The following is a 21,993-nucleotide window of genomic DNA, read 5'->3' on the forward strand; positions in this document are numbered from 1 at the left end:
AAAATAAATAAATAAATAAATCTATGTCTCTTTCCTTCACCTTCCAAGTCCCTTTAATATCTGCATAAATGCCGAGTATAAATGATTAATCTGTCGTCTGTTCAAGTTGTTCCTCATTCTTTAGCTTTGTGTCCCTTAGTATTCAGGGAACATTTCTACCATGGCTTCTCTTGGTTCAAAGAAACTTGAAATATCAAAGTAATTTTACAATTACATCTTCATTACTGTTTGTCATGAGTTATTGCCTCCAATGAAGTTAAACATTTCTCAAGTTAAACATCTCCCTCAGCATCTTCACAATTCCCTCCCTTCTCCCCTACTCTCTATGCCAGATTGGGCCACAGATAAAATATCACCATTACATGCCTCTTAGTTTTCATTTCTTTCTCACCTTTATTACTGCCAAAGTACTGACTCTGAACCCTTTTTGTGACTTTCTCTGTACAGTAAGATGACCATTGCTACTCTTGGTTGGATAATTAATTCTGAATTTTCACTTAAAGCTTGGATTCAGAGCTCCCTCATCAAGAGCTCTGTCTCCACAGTTACTCTTTATACAAAATCTTGTTCGTGTTTCTTTTTTTTTAATTTACAAATACATATGTAAGTGCTATTATTATGAATTAAGCTTAATTAAAAGTGTATACCTGCATAATTTTAAACAGCATCTGTTTGGGGAGGGACTTTTTAGTGATGTAATCTATTTTCCTTTCCAAAAATCTTATGCAGAAACTGTGTTAGAACATTTTTTAAATGTCAGGTCTTTCTTTAATAATGATGGATTCTTCTTTAGGGGTTAGAAAATAAATTATTATTACCAAAAAAATAGAAATCTATATTAGAAACTGTCTTTTGTATATAGATCCCCTTTGTTATAGACATGTCCTATGTTACATTTGTCACCACCCATACTTTTTTTTAATCTATCTCACAATTTGCCAAGAACTGCATGGCCATTATGAGAATAGCTTGGCAATATCTGTAACGATTGTTTGCAAGAAAATGATAAAAATTGTCAAAAATGATTTTAAGCTGTGATCAAGACCCCGTAGTCTGAAAAAGAGACCATCAACGGACAGATAAATAGGTATCTGCAAAGTTACAATTATTCTGTTACTCACAGTACAAAGTGGGGGGAAATGAAATTATCAGGGAGTAGGTTTTAAGCTAACAATAGAAAATACTGTTTCTCTTCACATCTATTTAAATTCTGGAACTTCTTGTCATGGCATGCTCTGAAAGGTGAAATCATAAAGTTCTATAAAGTTCAGACAAATTCAGTGGAAAACAAGTAAAGGTCTATCAAATATGAATGTCCAGTGGTCTGCTGAGAAATTCCTCAGACCAGAAGTATTTCTCTGTAATTTCCTGCTAGTAACGTTACTCCTCAATTATCCTCTACTTTACCAGTACTCAAGGCACAACAGTACTCAGATTTGTGATCTCACCCCGGATAACACTGCATTTATTTATATTTGTGAGTATGATGTTAAGACAAATTAGCTGATTTTCTATTAGAAATACATGAAGATTGGTTATTTTTTGTAGAAGTCAAGGGCAGATCACAGAGATCTCAATCACATCACAGCCCAATAACATTTGGGGGTACTTATCGTCCATTAAATAGTTTTGTTTTTGTTTTCCTTCCTTCTTTCCTTCCTTCCTTTTTTTTAAGGCATCTTTACATCACAACTTGGGTTTAAAGTTGCCTCTACAAATGAACAATTTAGAATAAAGTAAATTTTATAGACACTGGGACGGGGACACTGCAACTTTCTCTAAATCGAGCATTATAACCAGAGGCTACTGAGATTAAAGTGTAACCTCCCAACTCAGTCCTGTGAGACAAAGGAAACTACAAGACTGTAAAAAAAAAAGGAAAAAAAAAAAAAAAAAAGCCAGCTGTGCTCACAGCAACAAATTGAAGGTTTGAAGAATAAATTAATCCAACACATATTTAGAAATCTGTTCCATGTGCTGTGAGATCACAAACTCCCTGTGCTTTCCCCAAAATACCATTGCACTTGAGTGGTGGCACTATCAGGTCAGTAGACTCCAGAACTAATTTATTTGCATTAATTTAGAATGACTAAATCCTGGCAAAGAGGCTTCTTTTTTTTTTTTTTTTTTTTTTTTTCATTTTTATACTTCTTTGTAAGCCCTTGACACATAAACACAATCCTTCAGTACCCGTTTTGTGTGGGGGTGTTAGGCAGCTGAATGCAGATGGATTGTAAGCATCTAAAGCCATTTGTTTAGCAAACCAAATGTTTGCTTTTATTATTTTCAAGTAATCAAGAGCACCTGCTTATTTCTTGTTCTGAGCTAGTCTAACAGAAAACCAGTATTACAGCTACAACACTGCCATCCTGACATTCCCAATCCCAGACATGCTTGGTGGATGTTTACATACAGCATTGCAGCTCTGGGCTTGGGAAGTTGATAACTAAATAGGAATTTGGAAAGTGTTTTCATGTGAAGCAGTGTGCAGTCCTCCCCAGGATATTAGGTTGCAAATGCACTGTATACATGCAGTCCTGCCACCCAAATCCATGGAGCAGCAAAGCCCAGGAAAAATCTCACTGGGGCAATAGAAGGACAAAAACAGAGCTACAGTGAGCTACTTCCAAGAGTCACAAACTTGTTTCACATGATTAAACAGGTATCTGGTAAATGAAGGTTCAGGACCAGTTCATAAACCATTCAATTTGCCAATTCTTTCCTGATATCTGTTATTCTAGCTGTACTGCCGGTCTCCCAAGTAGATCTTTTCCAGTTTGAATAGATGGCTGCACAATTTGTTAACCACCAGAATAACAGAGAAGATTACCAGATACCAACTTATATATTAGTGCTCTCATTTTTTGTTTATTTTTTAACTCAAGCACTCAATCAGACCAACTAGGTGCCCACCGTATCTTCCAGAAGCCTTGTCTTCGATTTTGATGAAATCTAGATCAAAGTCTTGGGGTTTATGTACTGAAAGCCACAGCCAATGAGTCAGTTGGAATCACGGGCTGGTATGAGTGCAGGTCTATTATAAATTATGCCTAATATCTTTGGTATTTAAAAAGCAGCCACTGATACAACTTAAGATTTAGTGTTCAGGTGAGCTTTACAAACAGATGTAACCCTTGCAGTGAGAAACGTTAAATCTTCTGCAGTGAAGTTATACCAAAAACAATGCAGCAACAAATAAGAAGCAGCAGAGAGCTAGCACACAGACACCAAAGGGCAGATTTCTCTTCCCTGACCCACCAGTACAAGTAAGAATTTTTTAGGTAAGTTGTACAGAGCTAAATGTGATATTAATTTGAAGTACAAAATAATCCAAACAAAGGGTGTACATTTATCTCTGTCTACATCTCACAACAACCTCGTGCTACCAAATATAGCCAGCTGCTAGCTTTTGTTAGAGCACAACTCCTTATTTCATGAGGGGACAGCACAAGATGCTTGAATCCATGGGGAAGCATTTGTATTGGGTAACAGCTCTGTGACTCTGACCCTACAAAATGGGCACATGCACTTAGTTTTATGGACATGAGTAATTAGATTAAAACTTCTGTGTTTAATTTTCCATAAAGTTAAGGACATGAACAAATATTTTTAGAAGCAGTGTTTCAGTGAAGAAGAGTGTGTCACGTTCTACACTGGAGGAATACATTAAAAATTGTTTGTGAAGTTCTACATTACTGTTCTGTTATTACAAGAAATGTCTGCAAAGGTAAAATACAACAAAGAGGTAAAAAAATCCCTAGGCTTACACATACATGAAAATTCCAACTTTCCTGCCCGCCAGAACATTGTTATACTTACCAATATTGCAATACTTTCCTACAAAATTTCTTTTGCAATCACATACGATTTCCCTGCTGGAGGTAATCATTTTACATTCTCCACCATTCATGCAAGGATCACGAACACAACCTACAAGCAGAAGACAAAGATTAAATCAAAGATACAAGCAATTCAAGAGAATCCATCCATTTTACCTTAATTTAGTACATCTTCTTCCTGCATATATATTTTGAGGAAGGTTTTCCTTTTTACTCATCTCAGACCTACACCTGATATGAATTGAAGAAAAGGAAACTACGCTGATTTCTGCCCACTGAGGTCTGTCTCATTGCTTTCACTTGTATTGGATAATGTCAGCATAGCCATTGAAAAATATTATTAATGAACAATAGATAAAAGGGGGTGGTGATTGTTATTACCAGTGGTGATGATGTTGGCATTAGCATTTTGTTCTGTACAGAGGGTTCTGCCAATTCCAAGTTTGCCACAGAGCTGTGTTGAAATTTGTAACGAGGTATCTAGCAGGAAGCTCAGCCAAATATTTAGGGTGTCCAACGAGGAAATATGAAGTCCTATTAAATTTACAAGCTCTCCCAAGGACTCCCATTGTCCTAGAAAGCCACCAACTCTCTCCATATGTCAATTTCCACTTCTGTAAGGTGGAAATAAAAGCACCTAGTTACTTCAAAGGGCTTCTGTGAAGCTTACTTGGTACTCTAAGTTATTTGGTAGTCAAGGGGGGTGGATCCAGTCAGCCGGACTGAATAACACAATAGCCATACTGGAGCATACACACAGAGGTAAGGCATACTTTTGCTTCCCACCATCTATCCTTTCAAAAGGGAGGTGCCATGATGGCTTCATCAGATAGGTGACAACCTGGAGCACATGCCCTGCAGCTAGTTGGATAACTCTGTCTGGCACCTGGGAGCCCAAAACAAGGTGGAGGCTTCACAACTTAAGCATCACCCTGGTTGGAAATGAGTATGTTGAGCCTAAAGTCATGGGGACTCTGGGTTCGATGCAGGGCAATGGGATCCTGGAGGCAAGTAGTTAACACACTGGGATAGGCTTGGGAAGAAATCTCAGAGGAAACAGTAACTTCAAGTAATTGTAGGTGCGCAGGGAAAGAGTAGAGGAGGGTGTGTCTCTCAGGCACCTTACAGCTTTGGAAGAGAGAAAAGTCAGAAATTTCAGCACTTCTACTGTATCATCTGATGCATATTCCTACGCACTGCAGTTCAGGATTGAATCTCCGTCAAGGACAGCACTAAGGCTTGTCACTAAAATTCAGCTTAATTCATTTAATAAAGATGGACACACTAAAGTGATTCCCTGGGTCAGCATTACTGCTCACACATGGGAGGATACGGCCCTCTTGGGAAGGGCACGTGAGCTGCAATAGCAGCCTGGCTCTAGTAACACCACTCAGACCCTGACACCCTTACTATCATTTATCCCCCATGCTGGTCAAGAGCTGCAATAAAAAATAGTGTGCTTACGTTCATGTTTGATACTCTGGCACTCAATCTCGCCATCCACACATGTGCACTGCTCCACAGCTCCTTGTTGGACTCTTGACCAGGTCATGCCCACATCAAAGTACTCATAGAGACTGTTGTCAAAACATTTCCCTAAAACACAGTTTAAAAAACATCACAGGCTTTCTGAGGTTATTTCTTGCAGGAGGCAGCACCACATACCCTTTCTCCCTTTTTTTCCTGTTGAATTGATGTATGTTTGTTGACAGCTGGTGCTTCTCAAAGAAGCCAGCCTCCAAGGTGTGGCTGCGCTAAGCCACAGCTCTAAGGACCTCAAGGCAGAGGTGGCTTTCTCCTAAAGCTCAGTTAACATGGCAGCATCATTTCAGCCCTCCCAAAAGTTCAGTCAGCAAATACAAAAAATAAAATCAGTGATGTATTGCTGTGTCTGTCACACTTTATGGTGTCAGTCACAGGCAATGGGTTGCGCTGGAGACGGTGGAGCACCAACACTGAAAAGGGCATCCTTGCTTATGGTGGGAGACAGTCTAGAGCTTCAGGAGAAAGCCTTTATTAAACAACAGCAAGTGTACCTGAAAGCCCTTGTAAAAGCCAAATTCCTAATTTACTGCATGTCAAGGGAGGAGTGACACCACCACAAAACTGGAGAAATGACCCAAACAAAGTTCTTCGGCTTGAATCTCCTCCACCTTTGGAAATGACTCCCCTGAAGGTGGAGAAGCTGTACAGGTGGAAGGCTGACATCATAGGAGAAGCTGAAATGGCCCCGTGTCTGCATATGCACAAGCAGTAAGGCGTCACCTGAAATGCTGCTGCTTTTTCATGTCTCCCTGCCCTACCTACTAGATGGTATTATTAGTCTTCTCCAAACATGTAAGTGATATTTAAATCTTAAAAACAGCAAAGGGAGGGGAAGAGGCTCTTTGTGTTTCCCATAACTTAATATCTCACTGGCTCAGAGCATGCTTGGATTTACAACTGTATAATCAAGCTATTTTCAGCTGTCCTGTCACTAATGGATTGTCTGTCATAACCATTTGGAAATCCGCCTACACAAACATCCATGCTGCAGTGGTCTCTCCCATCACAACAACACTACCTTTTCATTAAGCAAACTTTAATGAGCTCTACTTACTGCTCGTATTTCATGTTGTAACACTCGTGTAAGAAGATACTTACTCATCTGGCAGTCCCTTCCCGTGAATTCCTCAGAACAGGCACAGTGGTACATCCTATGGCCGTAAGCGAGAAAACAGGTCCCTCCATTTTGGCAAGGGCTGTTTGCGCAGTAATCTAGGCAGGCCACATAAGAAGCTGCTGTTAATGACTGCCAGATAAGCCGTGCTTTGTTGTGTTAGGCGTCGGCTTGGTTACCTTAACCATTCTGGTTCGATGCACAGTGGTTTTAATACCACCTATGAATCTAAAACGGTGTTTATCCAAACTATTCACGTTGTTTTTGTTTTAAGCTCCAGAGCAGCTATACTTACCCAGCTTTTTTAAAAAGGAGAGCAAACCACTGTGCTGAACCTTCTCCACCAAAGTAACTTGTCCCATGGTGGTGGGTTCAGGCACGCGTGAAGTTGTATGGTGAGGAAGAAGATGGGCTGAATGCCCACAAGATGGAGCTGTGCCTTTGCACTGGGGAGGGAAGGCTGCAGCTCTGCCTCTGCCCGGATTACCGCCCTGCATGCTTCGCATTTCAACAGAAATAACCGGGATTATGCATCTTCTCTTTCAAATGACACAAAGGATGATCCTCCACAGAGGAATTTGCTATGGGTTTTTGGATTATGTCTAAAATGAAAGGACAGCCGGAACAAAGGAAAAAACTTTTGAAGCAAAACAAGGGCACATCCAAATAAATCAGGCCAAGTGAAATTGAGCTGGACCGGAGTAGTGTATCTGTTTGTACGGGAATTTTCTAAATCATGGGAAAATAGGTTGGAAGAGAAGAGGGTGCACCAGGACGACTCTCTCAGCCCTGTGATGGAAGCTCTACTTCCATCAAAACAAAAATTGTGAGTCTAGCTGGCCACCCAGAGCTCCTGATTCCAGATAGTATCCAGGACAGTATCTCCCCTGAAGTCAACCAACAACATATTTTACACCTGTGGAAGAGTTAGCCTAACATCTTGTCTGCATTTCAATCCTTTTTGTTAAAGCTAGTCCAACTCTACAAGAGCAGCTGTAGAGTTATTCAACCCAAGTGCTCCTTTGGTTAAAGTGTGGTCCTAAACATGGGAGGTAATGTATGAAGACACAGGCACACACATACAGAGCTGAGGTGAAGCATGAAAGAGCAGATCCTGAACTTGGCTATGGCAGTGTAAATGGGAAGGTTCCCCTGCACTTATCAAAATATTTACTTCAGGACAGAGTGGTGTAATTGGTGTAAATACCAGCCTTGGGTGTATTCACTGGTAGTTTCACTCCAGGATAACATCAAGGGAAAGCAAGTAAAGGCAGTGATGATTCTTCTGTTCATGCTGCTTGATAGTTATGAAATTTGTAGTGACGTAATGTTTCTTCAAAGGCAAATTCTGTATTTCCTATACCCACCAAGTCCAAACCATGAGTTGGTCTCCAGGCCATCCTCTGGTGCAGCAGTGCTCAGTACCCTCATTAAACTTGCAAAGAGCATTAACATCCCTTCCTTTCCTTCCTAGTCCAAGTCCCTCACTATATCACACCTACGCACTGCCAGACTTCCCCAGGGTATTCTGCATCCTTCCCCTCTTGTCCTGGAGCCCAGGACCAACTTCTACCTCTGAGAGATGCTTCTAAGCACACGGACAATTCACACCTCTCTGTAAGGAATCCTGCCCACCATTAACCAGGGAGTACCAAGTCCCTGCTTGTTCAGCCAATGTCTAAAGCCACCCAGCATTACCTCCCCACTCTCATGGGAAAAACACTCTGTGTTTGCTAGCAGTCACTTTGACTTCAGCTTCACCTCTCTGAAGCTCTGCTGAATGAGCAGGAGCCTTGTCTTGCCTTGTCTAACCATATCTGCCCACAAAAACTTTCTGTTTCTGCCACCCACCTTTCCCAGGGGCTGCTCTTCCTCACAGCCCCCCCTGCAGTGGTGCCTCTTCCTCCTGCCTGCGCAGCCCACACAGCACTAATTCTCTAGTTCTTCTTTCCATATCAGTCCAAACATCTCTTAAAAAAAGAACTTGGTGTCTGGCTGTCTGACATTTTTTTCCAAATCAGGGTTTTGGCCACTTGTCCAAGATTTCCAGACGTTCAGCAGCCTGAGCAGTAATATTAACAGGCTGCCCAAGATCTGGAGGTCCCGTACATAAGGGCATTGTGCATGTATGCCTATATATTTGTATAAATCTGAGCCATGCAGGCACAGCCTGGCCCATGTCCATGAAGGTGCTCACCTCGGGCGGATACTACACATGCTCTCCAAAGGATTTCCGGGGCAGGAAAGGCAGATCCTCTAGAAACCTGAACAAATATCTCCCAAAGGCAGCGATAAAGCTCCTGCTAATTTCAGGGGGTTTTGAACAAGCGCTCCAGGTGTTGTTTCTGTGAGCTCTGGCTCTGTACTGCACAGTGCTAACATCTCCCTCCAGCAGAGCCTTTATACCCAAGCTTAACTTCACCCTGCAGCTAAAGGCTTGTTGGTAAAACTTTCTCTGGAAGTTGGCAGAAGTATTTTTCTGGATCGATGCCTCAAATGCTTGCTTAACACTAACTTGCAAGCAGCTTCAATGGGTTCAAGCAGACTCCCCACGTACACAGGGCATTCTGGGCCTGGAGAGAGTCCATGCTTCAGTCTTTGATCCTTCCCATCCCAGTTTGCACACTTCTCACTAGTCAGCCAAGGATGTTTTCTCCCCCCAGAATTTCACTTTTAACTGCTTTTCAGGTGCCTATAAAGCAGCTGAGACTCCCCCAAAAGTGCGATTAGGTTAGATTAATGGGATTCTTTTCACAATAAAATGGTATACTTTCCATGTTTAGAAGATCAGCATTATTCAGTTTGACTCCTGCCCTCTTCCCAGTTATTTTCCCCACCAAGTGAACTCCCCTCCCTTTGCTTGAAATACCCTTCAGCCATTTTGCCACTCCTCCCTTTAGAACTCAACATAAACTTTTACTCTTTAACCTATGGCTGGTGGTCTGTTAAACCTTTTCCAAGTCCAAATACAGTGCCTGCTGCTTAAAAAAATAAATAAATACATACATACATACATACATACATAAGTAAATAAAATAGAACTATGCTTATAAATAAACAAACATCTCAATACTTTTATATTTAATTTTACAAAATCCTTAACGCTTCTAGAAATAAAGTATTTTCTTTGTAACAGCCAGCAATGATTCCATCCCTCTCTTTCTTTTCCTTTTCACTCTCACACATTGCTTTCTGGAGAAGAACCAGTAACCAGGGAAAGGCCTTACTGGGGTTGTAGTACACTGACAGCCCTCATCAAGAGATGGGCTGGCAAGCCTTTCTTTTAGCAAACCACCCTACAGAGAGTAACAGCTGAAAATTAGCTGAAGAGTTGGAGACAGCTGCTCATGGGGCTGCCAGGACCACAGTGATGGGCAGGGAGCGGGACAGAGGTGGCACGAGGAACCCCTGGAGGAGCAGTGGGGAGAGGGGGAAGATGGAGGGCTCCCCAGTAAATCCATCCTCCACTGGGGAATTCCCTTTCCTGGCCAAATGGACTATCTTGGGTCCCAAAAGGACACAGGTCCTATAAGCCCTGTGTTTTTCTGCATAGGAGGAGCAGTAAGTGATGCCAGGGTGGTCTGGGACCCATTCACAGCAGTGAAGAAACAGCACAACAGAAACTCTACCCCCAAGACTTCAAAGAGAAAAGGAAAGGAAAAGGGCTGAAAGATCTGTTCTGAGAAGAAATGGAGTGGGGAAATAAAAGCAGTAAGGATGGGGAAAGACAAGAGAGAGGCAGGAACCCTCCTTTTAAATTCACTTTAGGGCAGAGCCCAGGGGCATTTCTCAGGTGCTGGAGAACCACTGGTGGGGCTGGACCTGAGTTGTGCCTGCCAGGATGCTCACTAACATGGAAATGCAAAGCATGGGGCTTGGCGAGCTGCTTCCTCAGACACTGAAACAGCCTCCTGCCATCAGCCAGACACCACTGTGACACGGTTTCACTGGAGGATTAAAATAGTCATGAGTTACTGCTTCCAACACTTCACGATCTGGGAGGACACCCATGAATAAGGAAGTGGAACCTTCATGACCTGACTCTTGCAAGCATGAACTGTCTATAAAGTCTGTGTTCATGTCTGGCACACTTGCATTACAAAGGCACATGCACTGCTGCTTGTTTTGGGTTAGGCCATTTGTCTCTGATCTACTGTTGATCTGTTTTAAAGCCAGGCTGGAAAATAATTTAAAGTTGTTAAGTTTAAAATGATGATGTTGCACACTGCTTAATTTGAGACTCTCAGGATGATTCAGCCAGCATTGGCTTCTCAAGTGCTCTGGTAGATTGTAATATGTTTGACAATGAGTCTCCTGACAGGATGGAGAAATCCCTGCAAGGGGATGGCAGAAAATGTCCTTTGTTTGAAAGTGAGAAGGGAACATATAAGGTTGTCCAGCCAGATTCCACAGACTAAACAAGACAGGTCACATCTGAAAGCAGTATCAAGGAGAACAGAGGAACATGATCAACATTTAGACACAGATCCAAAAATAGACACAGGGGCATCAAGTCTAATCAGTGCTACATACGATTTTTCAACGCCACCCTGTCACTGTATAAATTGAGGACTAGATGTGTATATTCCTTGCAAAATGAATGAGTTAGATGCCTCAAAATGAATGTCATATGCTGCCAAATGAGATCACCAAGCAGCCAGCCCATGAAGCTGGGGAGACAGCCATGCTAGAGCCAGCCATCGAGGTAATGCTGAGGACAGGGATGCATGCTCCCCACAGGAATGCTTGGGACATGGTGCTTTCACCCACTGTGTCACTTAGGAGTGACTTATATAGAAAGGAGAGTTTGCCACAGATCTTGGCTTCTCGTTTTAGACAGACTTTCACAATGAGGTAATCATAGCACTTGAGTGGGGTGATCCACATGAAGCTGTAGCACTGCTTGGCTAAATAACCCTTTCATTCTCCCTCGGTTCTCCTGCAATGAAATATCTGTCCTCTTGTATTTTCTGAAGCAGCCCATACCCCAAGAAAGACTGGTTTTGAAGGCCTACCCCTTACTCTGAGATCTTGAGGCAGGACAGCTGTAAAGCGATGGCTGTATGTTGTACACAGTGTGAAATGTTTCTGTACCTTCTAAAAAAATAATAATCAAAGAGACAGAAAACGTAGCTGATTAGATTAGGGAAAAACTAAAAGGCACCTCCAAAGCATGAGGGAGGAGAAGACGATCACCTCTGTGCTCAGCAGGAGCTCAGATTTCCATATTGGCTCTGCCATAATTTCTCTCCATGGCTTTGGGTTAGTCAACAGTGAATTAAAGACTCTGTGATATTCACAGCCTCGTGGTTATGAATATTCAATGGCTATGAATTCACAGCTATGGTTATGCAGAGTCACAGAGAGACCCCAGAAATGGTTAGTGTGAAGGCTTGTTCTGTGTATACCAAATAAAAGCTGCACAGAAGGCACTTGCCTTCCTGCTGTAGATGGCAAAGTAGGAAGCAGGTAAATGGTGTGACTAGGCAATGGTTTGCCTTACCTGTCTGCTCTTTGGAGAACAACTTGCAGTACCCCCATTTCCTGTCGCGGTCGTAGTTATGCGTTGTTGAACACCTGGAAGGAATTAGAGATGCAGCTTAGAGCAGCTTCAAACAGCATGGATGTTGCACCAGGTGAAGCAAGAGGACCCCTCACAATCACAGAGAATGAAGGGCAAGCATGGGAAGCTGTTTCACCCCGGCTGTTGTTGGAGCAATTTGTGCACAGAATATTGGGATTTTTGGCTTTAAATAAAGATCTTACAGAGCAGAAGATGCTTATGAGGGTTCACAGGCTTAGGGCTACTACAGACCACTGTGCCCCTCAAAACATTGCTTCATTATAGCCAGGCACCGTCTTTTTGCTCTCAGTCCAGAAAGGCCAAGAATATACTTTTACATTGAAACTACATGGCCTTTGCTCTTTGGCAATATGTAAATTCATACTTTTTTCCTAGTCAGCATCTGTTTCATTCAAACTCTCTGAACACCAGAGGAAAATATATGCCTTTTTGTTGTTGTTAAAGATGCTCTGCCCCATCTGTTTCAAATTAAATACAGACTAAGAATGAGATGTGGAAGCAGAACCTAAGATCCCCAATGAATCCTCCAGAAAAAGGAAAATTAAAAAAAAAAAAAATCTGCTTTCTATTTCTAAGATTAGAAAACAAAAGACAGAAATAAAAACCAAAACCAAAGCCAATAAATTATGTCTCCTTTATTCATTACAGAACAAGCCAAACAGGACCCAACCCATTTCTGATGGCTGCCAGTTACCTTTAATAATCTGCGGAGGCAGAAGACTGTCCGCAGAGGGACTTTCTCCTGGCTTGCAGCAGCAAACATATTTTACACTCAGTTCCTTTAAAATATTTCTAATTTTTAGTTTGCCTGACAAAATGAGGAAATAACTGACGTATGGGTGGTTTCCAAAGGCACGGATAAACCCTCTCCTTTCTGCAGAGCAGCACGTTGAATCCTGCACCCCACACTGCCTATGAGAACCCTACCAAGGCACCATCCAGGCAGACTTTGACGGTCATTTAGTCTGTGCACTTTTGCCTTTACCTGTCTGTTGCCTCCAAGACTCATAGCACTCTCACGAGCACTAAGTTCATATTCCCCTCTTGAAGAGGTAGACTTACTTATAGGTTTCCCCAAGGTCATGCAGGGAGTACATGACTGAACCAACCCTGAACCCCAGAGGTCCACGTCCTGTCCCAATATTCCATCCACCAAAACATCCTCCCTAGCTGGACATGGCCCTAAGGGACACAGTTTAGGGGCATGGTTTAGTGATAGGGCTCAGTAGGTCAGATTAATGGTTGGACTTAATGAACTTGAAAGTCTTTTCCAACCTAAACCATCAAATGGTTCTATGGTTCTGTAATAAATATTAGCTGTACCATCTGTCACCACATAGGGAAATGTGTGGCTACAGGGCATTGGAAGAAATAGAGGTTTTCTTTATTTAACATGTCAGATAATCTGTTTTTATTATTTGCATTTTCATTATACTTTGAACACTCGTGTTATCAAATTATCTTTCCACTCCAGGACCCTAGAAGCTAGGTCAAAATTTTATTGTAGAGCACATCTGTGTTTTTTTAACTGCCCTACCTTTCTTTTTAACTAGATGCTATGTGGTATTTAAAATGCTTTGGTTCCTATGGAGATTCTGAATAGGCCACGCATGTTAAGTTAGTTGACCTCAATCATATAAGGCGCATAAAAAGAAAGGTGCTTAGTATTCTAATGCAAAATAACTCAGCATGTTCTTAAAGATGCTGCTTTCTCACAGGCATTAAGGTCCCTGCAATTCTGCTGGGAGTTGATGGAAATTTCCCTGTGCTCTTTTGGTGGCAAGTGGATCATCATGCTCTTTTAAAGGATGGTCGACAGCACATGAAGATTGCAGTGAGTTAAGTGCTTCTCAGCAGTGTGTTACTTGTGTTACTGTTGGCAAAATGGCCTCAGACTTCACATTTCATTTGTGCCAGTAATGATGGGGAAGGAGAGTTTTCTGAATGACATAATTATTGATTTAGCAGAGTGGTGTTACACTGAGCAGCATGGGGGAGGCAAATAGAAAAGGTTCCGTATACATCTAAAAGTAGAACTAACTGAGTATTTGTCATAAAGAATTGGAGCAAATTCCTGTTATTAGGGGGAAAAATTATACAAAAAGTAATACTCTCTGGACTCTGTCCAGCAGGTGTCACGTTAGAAGCAAATAGAGAGCTCAATTTTTTTCTTCATAAAGGTTTGTTGTGTGGTTTTTTTTTTTTTTTGTCGTAAGAGGTCCTGGCTTTGCTTCTGCCAGTGGCTTCCTGCAACCCACTGGTTCTCTCACCTAATGCTCTTCACAATCTGTCCCCTCATTCCTTATCATCCCACAATGACTACAAAGGCGTTGATCATGCCCTGGGCTGCCAGGCTGCCTCCTCAGTGCCAGGCTTCCTACACATTCATTTAAGCCTTTTATATTCTGCCATGTTTCTTACTGTTTGGGACAAGCTCTGCACATCCTCAAAGCTACCTCACTATTCTCCCTCCTTTCCTTTTTTCATATCTGTTATTCACTGGGAGGCTTTCCAAAAATGTGGTAACATTTTGGTCTTTCACAGGATGTTGCCTCCAGCTGTCAGACCAGCCAATATCAGCTTATTTTTTCTTTGTGCTGGTTTTACTTATGCCCGCTCTCAAAATTTTGGGGATAACAAGTGTCTTTACATCAGCCTGTCACATAAAATTGTTAACAAAAAAGTGAAAACTTAAATACACAGATATTGAATTACACCAGAATCAGTAGCACACTATTACTAGGGGTTGATTAAACCAATACTTTAACCTATGTGTGATAAACAACACGGAACAGAACCAGGAATGGACAGACAAAATGGTGGACCACAGATGTGGCCTAACTGATAGGTAGAACAAATGGAAGAAAGGCTATTTTATCCATTGTTTTATCCATTGTGAGCATTTTGGGAGCCTTAATAATAAAACCTTTTGGAGACCACACAAAGCACCGAGCTGGAGCCAGATAGGTGGAAGGAAAGAGCTTCGTGGTCATGTCTGGTGCTATCACTGTGTTCAAGGCCTGGAGGTTCCCTCTGGCCTCCTTAGGCATTGTCCCAGCCATGAGAGATAGCCTGACTTTGCCAAACACCACCAAAGCAACCACCGCCAGCACCAGCAGAAACCAAAGCCTGATGATTGGTGTCTCCTGGCTCACCCTGCATATCCTTCTTCTTTTGTCAACTACCATAAACCCTCCAGCTTGAAATTCATTACCTTTTGTCTTCTGTCAGCTGGACAAAAAGCCCTCTTTTGAGGATTTGAGCCCTGAGATCTCAGGGGAGCTCATCCCACCACTAGCAAAAGGGACAGGGTTCAGCAGCAGCCCTGCAGCCACAGGATCTAATCAGTTCAGACCAGCCACATTTGCTCTCACAGATGTCCCTGGCACTTGCACCCCCATTTTGTCCATCCCTACATTGTTTTGTGTTTCTGGAGGTGCGAATGAGCTTCATCACCAGTTCCAGCATTTTTTTTTTTCCTCTAACACAAAAGGCGAATTTACATGACATCTTTAGTACCTGGTAAGAGAATGCTAAATAGGAATTTATCTGTGAAAACAGATTATAATTAAAGGGGAATGCAATACAGGATGCTGTTAAAGGAAGTTTGTTATTTGAATACTGCAATTATTTTGTCTTCTTTCCTGTGTTTTCGATAAATATTTATAAAGATACAATGTTGTTTGTTGCACTCAGAATTAAGTAGGGAGAGGTTACTGCAGTCAGAACTCTGACTTATGTTGAAATGTTTAATGCTAGAAATCATCAAGGTCACGTCTGATCTTCTTAACACTTTTAGCCCTTTTAATCAACATCTCAGCTTTCAGAAGTGAGATATGCTGCATTGTGTTAAGATAGACACTGCTCTTAAATGCTTTCTGAAGCAGGACTGTCTTTTTATTAAACCTAACATCACGGGTTAGTGCATTATACCTGCTTCATAGGAAGTATAAGAATGCACGTAACAAAACTAAAGCCAGTGGAAGCAGGCTTTGGCTCACAGTCTAGCCTTGAGTCAAGCCTTAAGGTTTGACCTGAGGAGTAAGAACATGTACTCATTAAGTGCATACTCCAGAACTCTCTTGGTCTTGATCAAGCACAGAAAGCCAATTATTACAGAGAACCCTTGCAGAGTAAGCAAAATATCTAAAAAGGAGCAATTTCTCCTGGTCTGGTCTCATTCCCAAAAGGCAGGTGGCTCCCAGCCTCCCACCATCTCCATCCTTGCTTGCAGCTCATGGACAGGCAGCAGCAGGAAGGAGCTAAGCCTTGTCCTCACCTGTCTATCCCCTGGGACCAGTCCTTCACCATCAGCCCACACGGGGCTGATGCCAGCACACACAAACATGCACAGAGCACATTTCCCAACAGTTCCTCAGGGCTCTGTTCCTGGCATCTGCGTGTCACACACTGCATTGCTTTTATCTTATGAAAGAAGAGTAAACACTGGCCAGAAGGTCAACCATGGGGTTAAATGGCCTGTCAAAACCAAACAGCTCCAGCTGCCCTCCTCATCTACCCACTTGTAAATGGCTTTTTAAAAAAATAGGAAGCACAACTGCAAAGTGTCCAAGGTCAGCTCTAAAGTATGCTTTAACCTTGGATCCCATACATTCACGGGTTTTCCATTTCTGTAGCCTAACTGGCTAAAAACAAATACACAGAGTGTCACGTATTAACAAGACTCATCTTAAACATTGCGTGAGATTAAATTGGTCCAAAGGTCAAGCTCATTGTGGCTGCAGTCCATCAAGGACAGGTTTCATACTAGAAAATTATTCCAGTTCCCTTCCTTTAGTTCTTGAATCCTTGAGGTGTTTCTTGTCTGGATTGTATCTTTGGATGCTGAGGACAATCAGATGTGCTCTCCTAACCTGAAGCTCTGTGTCCATTTGCAACACATTGTGTTGTTTGTATTACACCAGCCCTTGCACTTGAAACAGATGTGCCATCAGAAAGACAATAAAGATCCTAAAAATAAATAAAAAAAATAGTGCAGCATAAAACCTGCAAGTTCTGTCCTGCATGGGCCAGCAATACACACTACACAAAACATCTTCATCCTGAAAATGTGTATGTATGTGCCTTTCACATAGGTCATCTGTGCATATATTCTCACGTTACTGGTGCCCATATACTCCCTGCTTTGTTGCCTTTGGTTTCTGTTAATACACTCATTAGACAGGTTTGTCTGCAAGTTAGTCTTGTTTATTCGGTGCTTGCTGCAGTAGGGTTCCCACCTGACTGCCCTTAACCTTAAATGAATAATGAATACTAACAACTTCCACATGTGAAAGAACAACCTTTGCTCAAAACTAGGAGACCTGGTCTTAAACATACTAGTAGAATAAATCTCTACTCAGGAGTAATGCACCATGCAAAAGGAGTCTGGTGCCAATCAGAATAGAAATTAGAGATACGGGGGAAAAAGTCAACTTCCCTCAAAAATCAGCTTGTCCCTGCTGCACTACAAGTACAGCCCACACAAATCAACCAATTTCTTAACAAAGTGTCACTTCTTACAGGTGGTCATCTCTCTCCTTTGGCCTTCAGCAGAGGGTTGCTGTCTGGTAGTGGCTCATTCTGTACCAGCTCTCCTCACTGATAGAATTGCAATTCCAATCTGAAGGCCAAGGAAAAAAAACATTTCTGCAGTTGTTGAGATTTATGTGGTTTTAAGGACCCCACAACTGGGTTCACCCCCCTTTGTGCACGACTATTGGTCCAAGGACCATGAGTATCAGCAGTGGAACAGCATTGCCCTCAGTGGGCGCAAGAATGAGCCCATTTTAGTTACTACAAAAATAAGATTAAAATACTAAAAGCATGACACTTTCATTTGAACATTGTCTTCATTTGTGAACAACATTAACTTACCATTTCTTTTGGGAAAATATATTTGATAAACAAGAGTGGTAAAGCCTTCCGCCATACCGGAAAGGAAATTTGCATAAATTTCCATCCTCCGTAAACACTGCAATACAAGAATAAAAACCGCATCATGCACATGAACACCAGCCCACAGGTATATATACACGTATTGTATGTTATTATATGAAATTGTAAAGATAGATAACTTCAAGTTTTTCAGCTGTGCTTTGGATTCTGTGTCTTTGCAACTTCTAGTGCATAAGAAGAGGCCAAAAATCCTACATAATGACTAAGTCAACAGAGAGTAATGGGCTATGTGGTAAAGATCACAGATCATTTCAAGCTCAAAATACATTACAATTTCTGGTACAGCAAATGCCAATTATATTCATTAATCGCAATTATCATTTCTAATTATGGAGTATTGTAATAGCATATTAAATTGATTTCTGAAGTAGTATCCTTTCAGGCTATCTTTCACTTTGTAACATCTGTTTAAAACAATTGAGGCACCAGGCAGTACAAACTGAAATAGAAACAGCCAGGGGAAAGAAGGTTTTAAAGGTTGTAGGGAAAGGTTAGGGGGTGACGGATAATTCTGTATCCCTTTGGGATAAATGGAGATAAATCAATGGGACTGGTGTCTGAAAAGGGCAAGTTTTACATTTGCCAAGTCAGCGATAGTTTTGTAAGGATGGGTGGTGGGAGTCTAACAGAAAAAAATCCTTCAAGATGAATGTTGAGAATGAAAGAGACTGAAGATAAAAAAAGACAATGGAAAACTGTCAGAGCTTATTTAACCATTAAACTAAAAGCAATCCATTCTGAGAACCAGGAGCATGAATGGGAAGCCAACAGCTGTTGTAGGTGAGAAATGGGGCGTACAACCAAGCCTGCAGCACAGCATGTTTCCATTTCTTGGTGACGACGTGCAATCACTCCATGTCCTGAGCTTACCCTGCAGTTATGGCTGGGGTTCCTGCACACTCTTGCAATATCTGTTAACCATTTCAAGCCCTGACATTATCTCAAAGAGCTGCTGAGGCCAGTTGTTAGCACTATGGAAAAAAAAATAACCCAGCCTGGTGGTCCTAGCCCTTTTTGGCCAATTGGAATTACAGTCACCCCATCACTTCTGCATTGCCACTGCAAAATAGCTTCCACAAGACCCTTTGCTATCACTTTTTGAAATGTGGTTTTCAAATTTATTTGAAAATTATCTGAACGAATTGAGCAAATGTTCAGATATTTACCTTAGCTGTATGATAGTTCCTGTTATATGTAGCAAGGACAGTTGTGAAAACACATCCATCCAGAAGACATATTTCATCCCATAGGTCGTTAAAGACTGTTCTAAGATGTAAAGGCACCACTAATGGTCCAATTCATATAATCCATAATGGCAAAAATGCAGGGCAATAAAAGCTTTAAAACTGGAAGTCTGCAATGCCCGCACACAGCCAGGACATCTGATTTTTAATGTGCCATCTAAATAAAGGCAGTGCAGCAAATTGCATGGTACTCAAACCCTCGTCTCACACAGAGATCAAGGGCTGTGGCAGAAATTGAACCCATACATACAAAGAGTTCATGTACTTTAAAATGCAGGGCAGACACAGCTCTGATTAAAATAAAGGGAGTTGCACATCTACAGCCTGACCGTGTTGTGAGAAAACATAAGTCACACCAGCTCAAAAAAATGAAAATCCCATCAGCACCTTCGCATTAATCCCCACCTGAAGGGAAATTATCTTAGATGCCTGAGCTAATCCCAAATTCACCTCTACGCAGACATTAATATTGTCATAACCATTCCATAATCCTTATTCATGTTGAAACAAAGACAGGCTTACTACCAGCTTGCACAGCATGGATGCAGACAGGCAGATCGTTCTTACTGTCATGAAACCTATTGGATTTGACTTTGTACCTTGTGGGTGAGTGAACTCATGTTTTGAGCCTCTTCCTGCCCCAGATTTGTAGTGCTACAAAGAGAAAAAGAGAACGTGGATTGGAGAGAGAAATTCACTCTGGGAACCATCCTGTAGAGACAAACATGCTTTCCAAGGTGCCCTCAAGCTGTGTTTCTCTCAGTTTTTCTGCAAAGATCTCATTATTTGCACCTGATTTTAGCTGGGGGCACAACCTGATGAACCAGGGTAAGTAAACACTGGCTAGTGAAAGGTCTCTGTTAAACCAGAACCCAGCACAGTACAGAAAAGTCTGAAGCCCTGCTCCATTATATCTTTCTACTGCCAAGAGACAAGAGACACATGCCCTGTTTCTCTGCAGAACACGTGCATTTTGGGGCCAACTGACAGTTACAAATAATATCTTTTTTTTAAAAAAAAAAAAAAAAAAAGTCAAATTTTTGATTTTTTCTTCCATTTAGCTGTATCCCCCAGGACATCAGCTAAAAACCAACCTCTGCTTTATCTGGGTTCACCAATCAGCAAGCAAAGATCACTAGGTTGAGCTGATTTGAAGCCACAGGAAATAATAAAAAAGGTAATAGACCTAAAATGCTGCTGCTACCAAAGCTGCTGACAGCTGAACCATAGAAAGATAAAAATATAATGAAAGCAGTCAAGGAAGCAGCACATGATGAACATAGAGCAGTGCAGAAAATGTAGTAAGCAAGCAGTAAAGCCAAGCTGTTGCTAAGATATATAGGTAGGCTTGAACAGTTCTGGGGAAGAAACAATTTTAGCACTCACCCTCTGTGCTAATTCTGTCTGCACTGGGAAGTCCCTGATGGCTTCAGCCAAGGCTGATCTTTGTCCCTGGCACTGTGAATGTCCCTCTCTGCTCCAACCTACAACATCTACAGAAATACTTCTGCACTTCACTTGGACAGTCAGGATTATAGCATCAGTTAAGAACACCTGAGCTAGTTTTAATCTAGCTGGTGATAAAAGACTAACCGTGACACACACAAGTGTGGGTGAGAGCTATCAGCTAGGCCATGGTGGATGCCGGGCCACAGCAGTGTTCGAGCAAACTGGCAAAGTCAAGCTGGCATGGCCATGCAGTGCCACAGCTGCCTTGCAGATATTCCCCAAAAAGGACACAAAATGTGTTTAAAACACTGACAGGCATGGCATGAAAACAGCAATAGGAGGAGATAGTTGCCATCATGTTGTTACCAGCTAGCAGCGAAGCCTGGTGGGGTAGCACTCTTTCCATGCTATTGCAGGTACCTGCTTGCACCAACACACTTCTGAGATGCGTTTTCAAAGTATTACAACTTTAGTAGTCCCTACTCCCCCTCACTCTTGCCCCTAGCAAGCATGCATGTAAGCAATTGCTTTAAATGTATAGGGACAAGCCATCCTACAGGCCCCTGGTTAGTCAGCATTGCTGAGAGCCCTGATCTAACAAACCCCTTTCGTGTTTCACTCGAAGCACTCTTCCCTTCCGTCTGGCCAGCGGCATCACTCATTCAGCCCCTGGGCAACATCGTCCTGCCAGGCAGCACGTAGGAGATCAGCCACTCCAAAGCAGAGGAATCACACTTACCATCCTCAAACAGTCACCACTCAGAGCCAGAGCCAAGACAAGAGTGAAAGCAGAACAGGCTTTCATCTTCACTCTCCTCTCACAAAGGTTTTTCCTGGCAGAAGGAAGCTTCCAGGGCTGGGCTGAAGCAGGAGGGTGAATCAGCAAGGAACTTTCGCAAGGCACTGTAATTTACTTGACTTTAGGGTATTTTAGTTTTCTAAGTAAGCAGAGCTCTTATCGTTAATCATTAATGTCTTTGTGGGTAGATGGGAATGCCATGGAGTGAGATACCCTGCCTAAACCGCAAGGAGCAAAGAGGTTACAAAGTGCCTGTCCCTCTAATAGACAGCAGTATCCTCCCTTCCCTCCCCTGGGCTCATAAAACAGCTAAGGACACCTCGAGAGCAGCTGATCCAATGTTGCCTGTAACAGAAATCATTTAGCACCCAGACACTTCCCATCTTCCCTTCACGAGCTAATTAAAAGCACGGTATAGCAATAACAGGGAGCTCCCAACAAGCCCACTCAGGAAACGACAT

At 42.1% G+C, this 21,993-nt stretch overlaps 1 protein-coding gene across 1 annotated transcript in view; it reads right to left on the reverse strand.

The window, feature by feature from the left end:
- The window catches only part of HGFAC (HGF activator), a gene marked incomplete at both ends in the record, with an annotated part of 41,097 nt that extends 19,559 nt beyond the window's left edge, over nt 1-21,538 (reverse strand). Inside the window, 7 exons of the mRNA XM_084285657.1 lie at nt 3,820-3,930; nt 5,304-5,435; nt 6,483-6,596; nt 12,002-12,075; nt 17,960-18,056; nt 19,884-19,938; nt 21,473-21,538. Of these exons, the coding sequence (XP_084141783.1) occupies nt 3,820-3,930; nt 5,304-5,435; nt 6,483-6,596; nt 12,002-12,075; nt 17,960-18,056; nt 19,884-19,938; nt 21,473-21,538 (649 nt within the window). The remainder of the gene's footprint in view (nt 1-3,819; nt 3,931-5,303; nt 5,436-6,482; nt 6,597-12,001; nt 12,076-17,959; nt 18,057-19,883; nt 19,939-21,472) is intronic.
- Between the last annotated feature and the right edge of the window lie 455 nt (nt 21,539-21,993).

The sequence above is a fragment of the Netta rufina genome (genome assembly GCF_964035555.1).
Source record: "Netta rufina genome assembly, chromosome: 4".
NCBI lineage: Eukaryota > Metazoa > Chordata > Aves > Anseriformes > Anatidae > Netta > Netta rufina.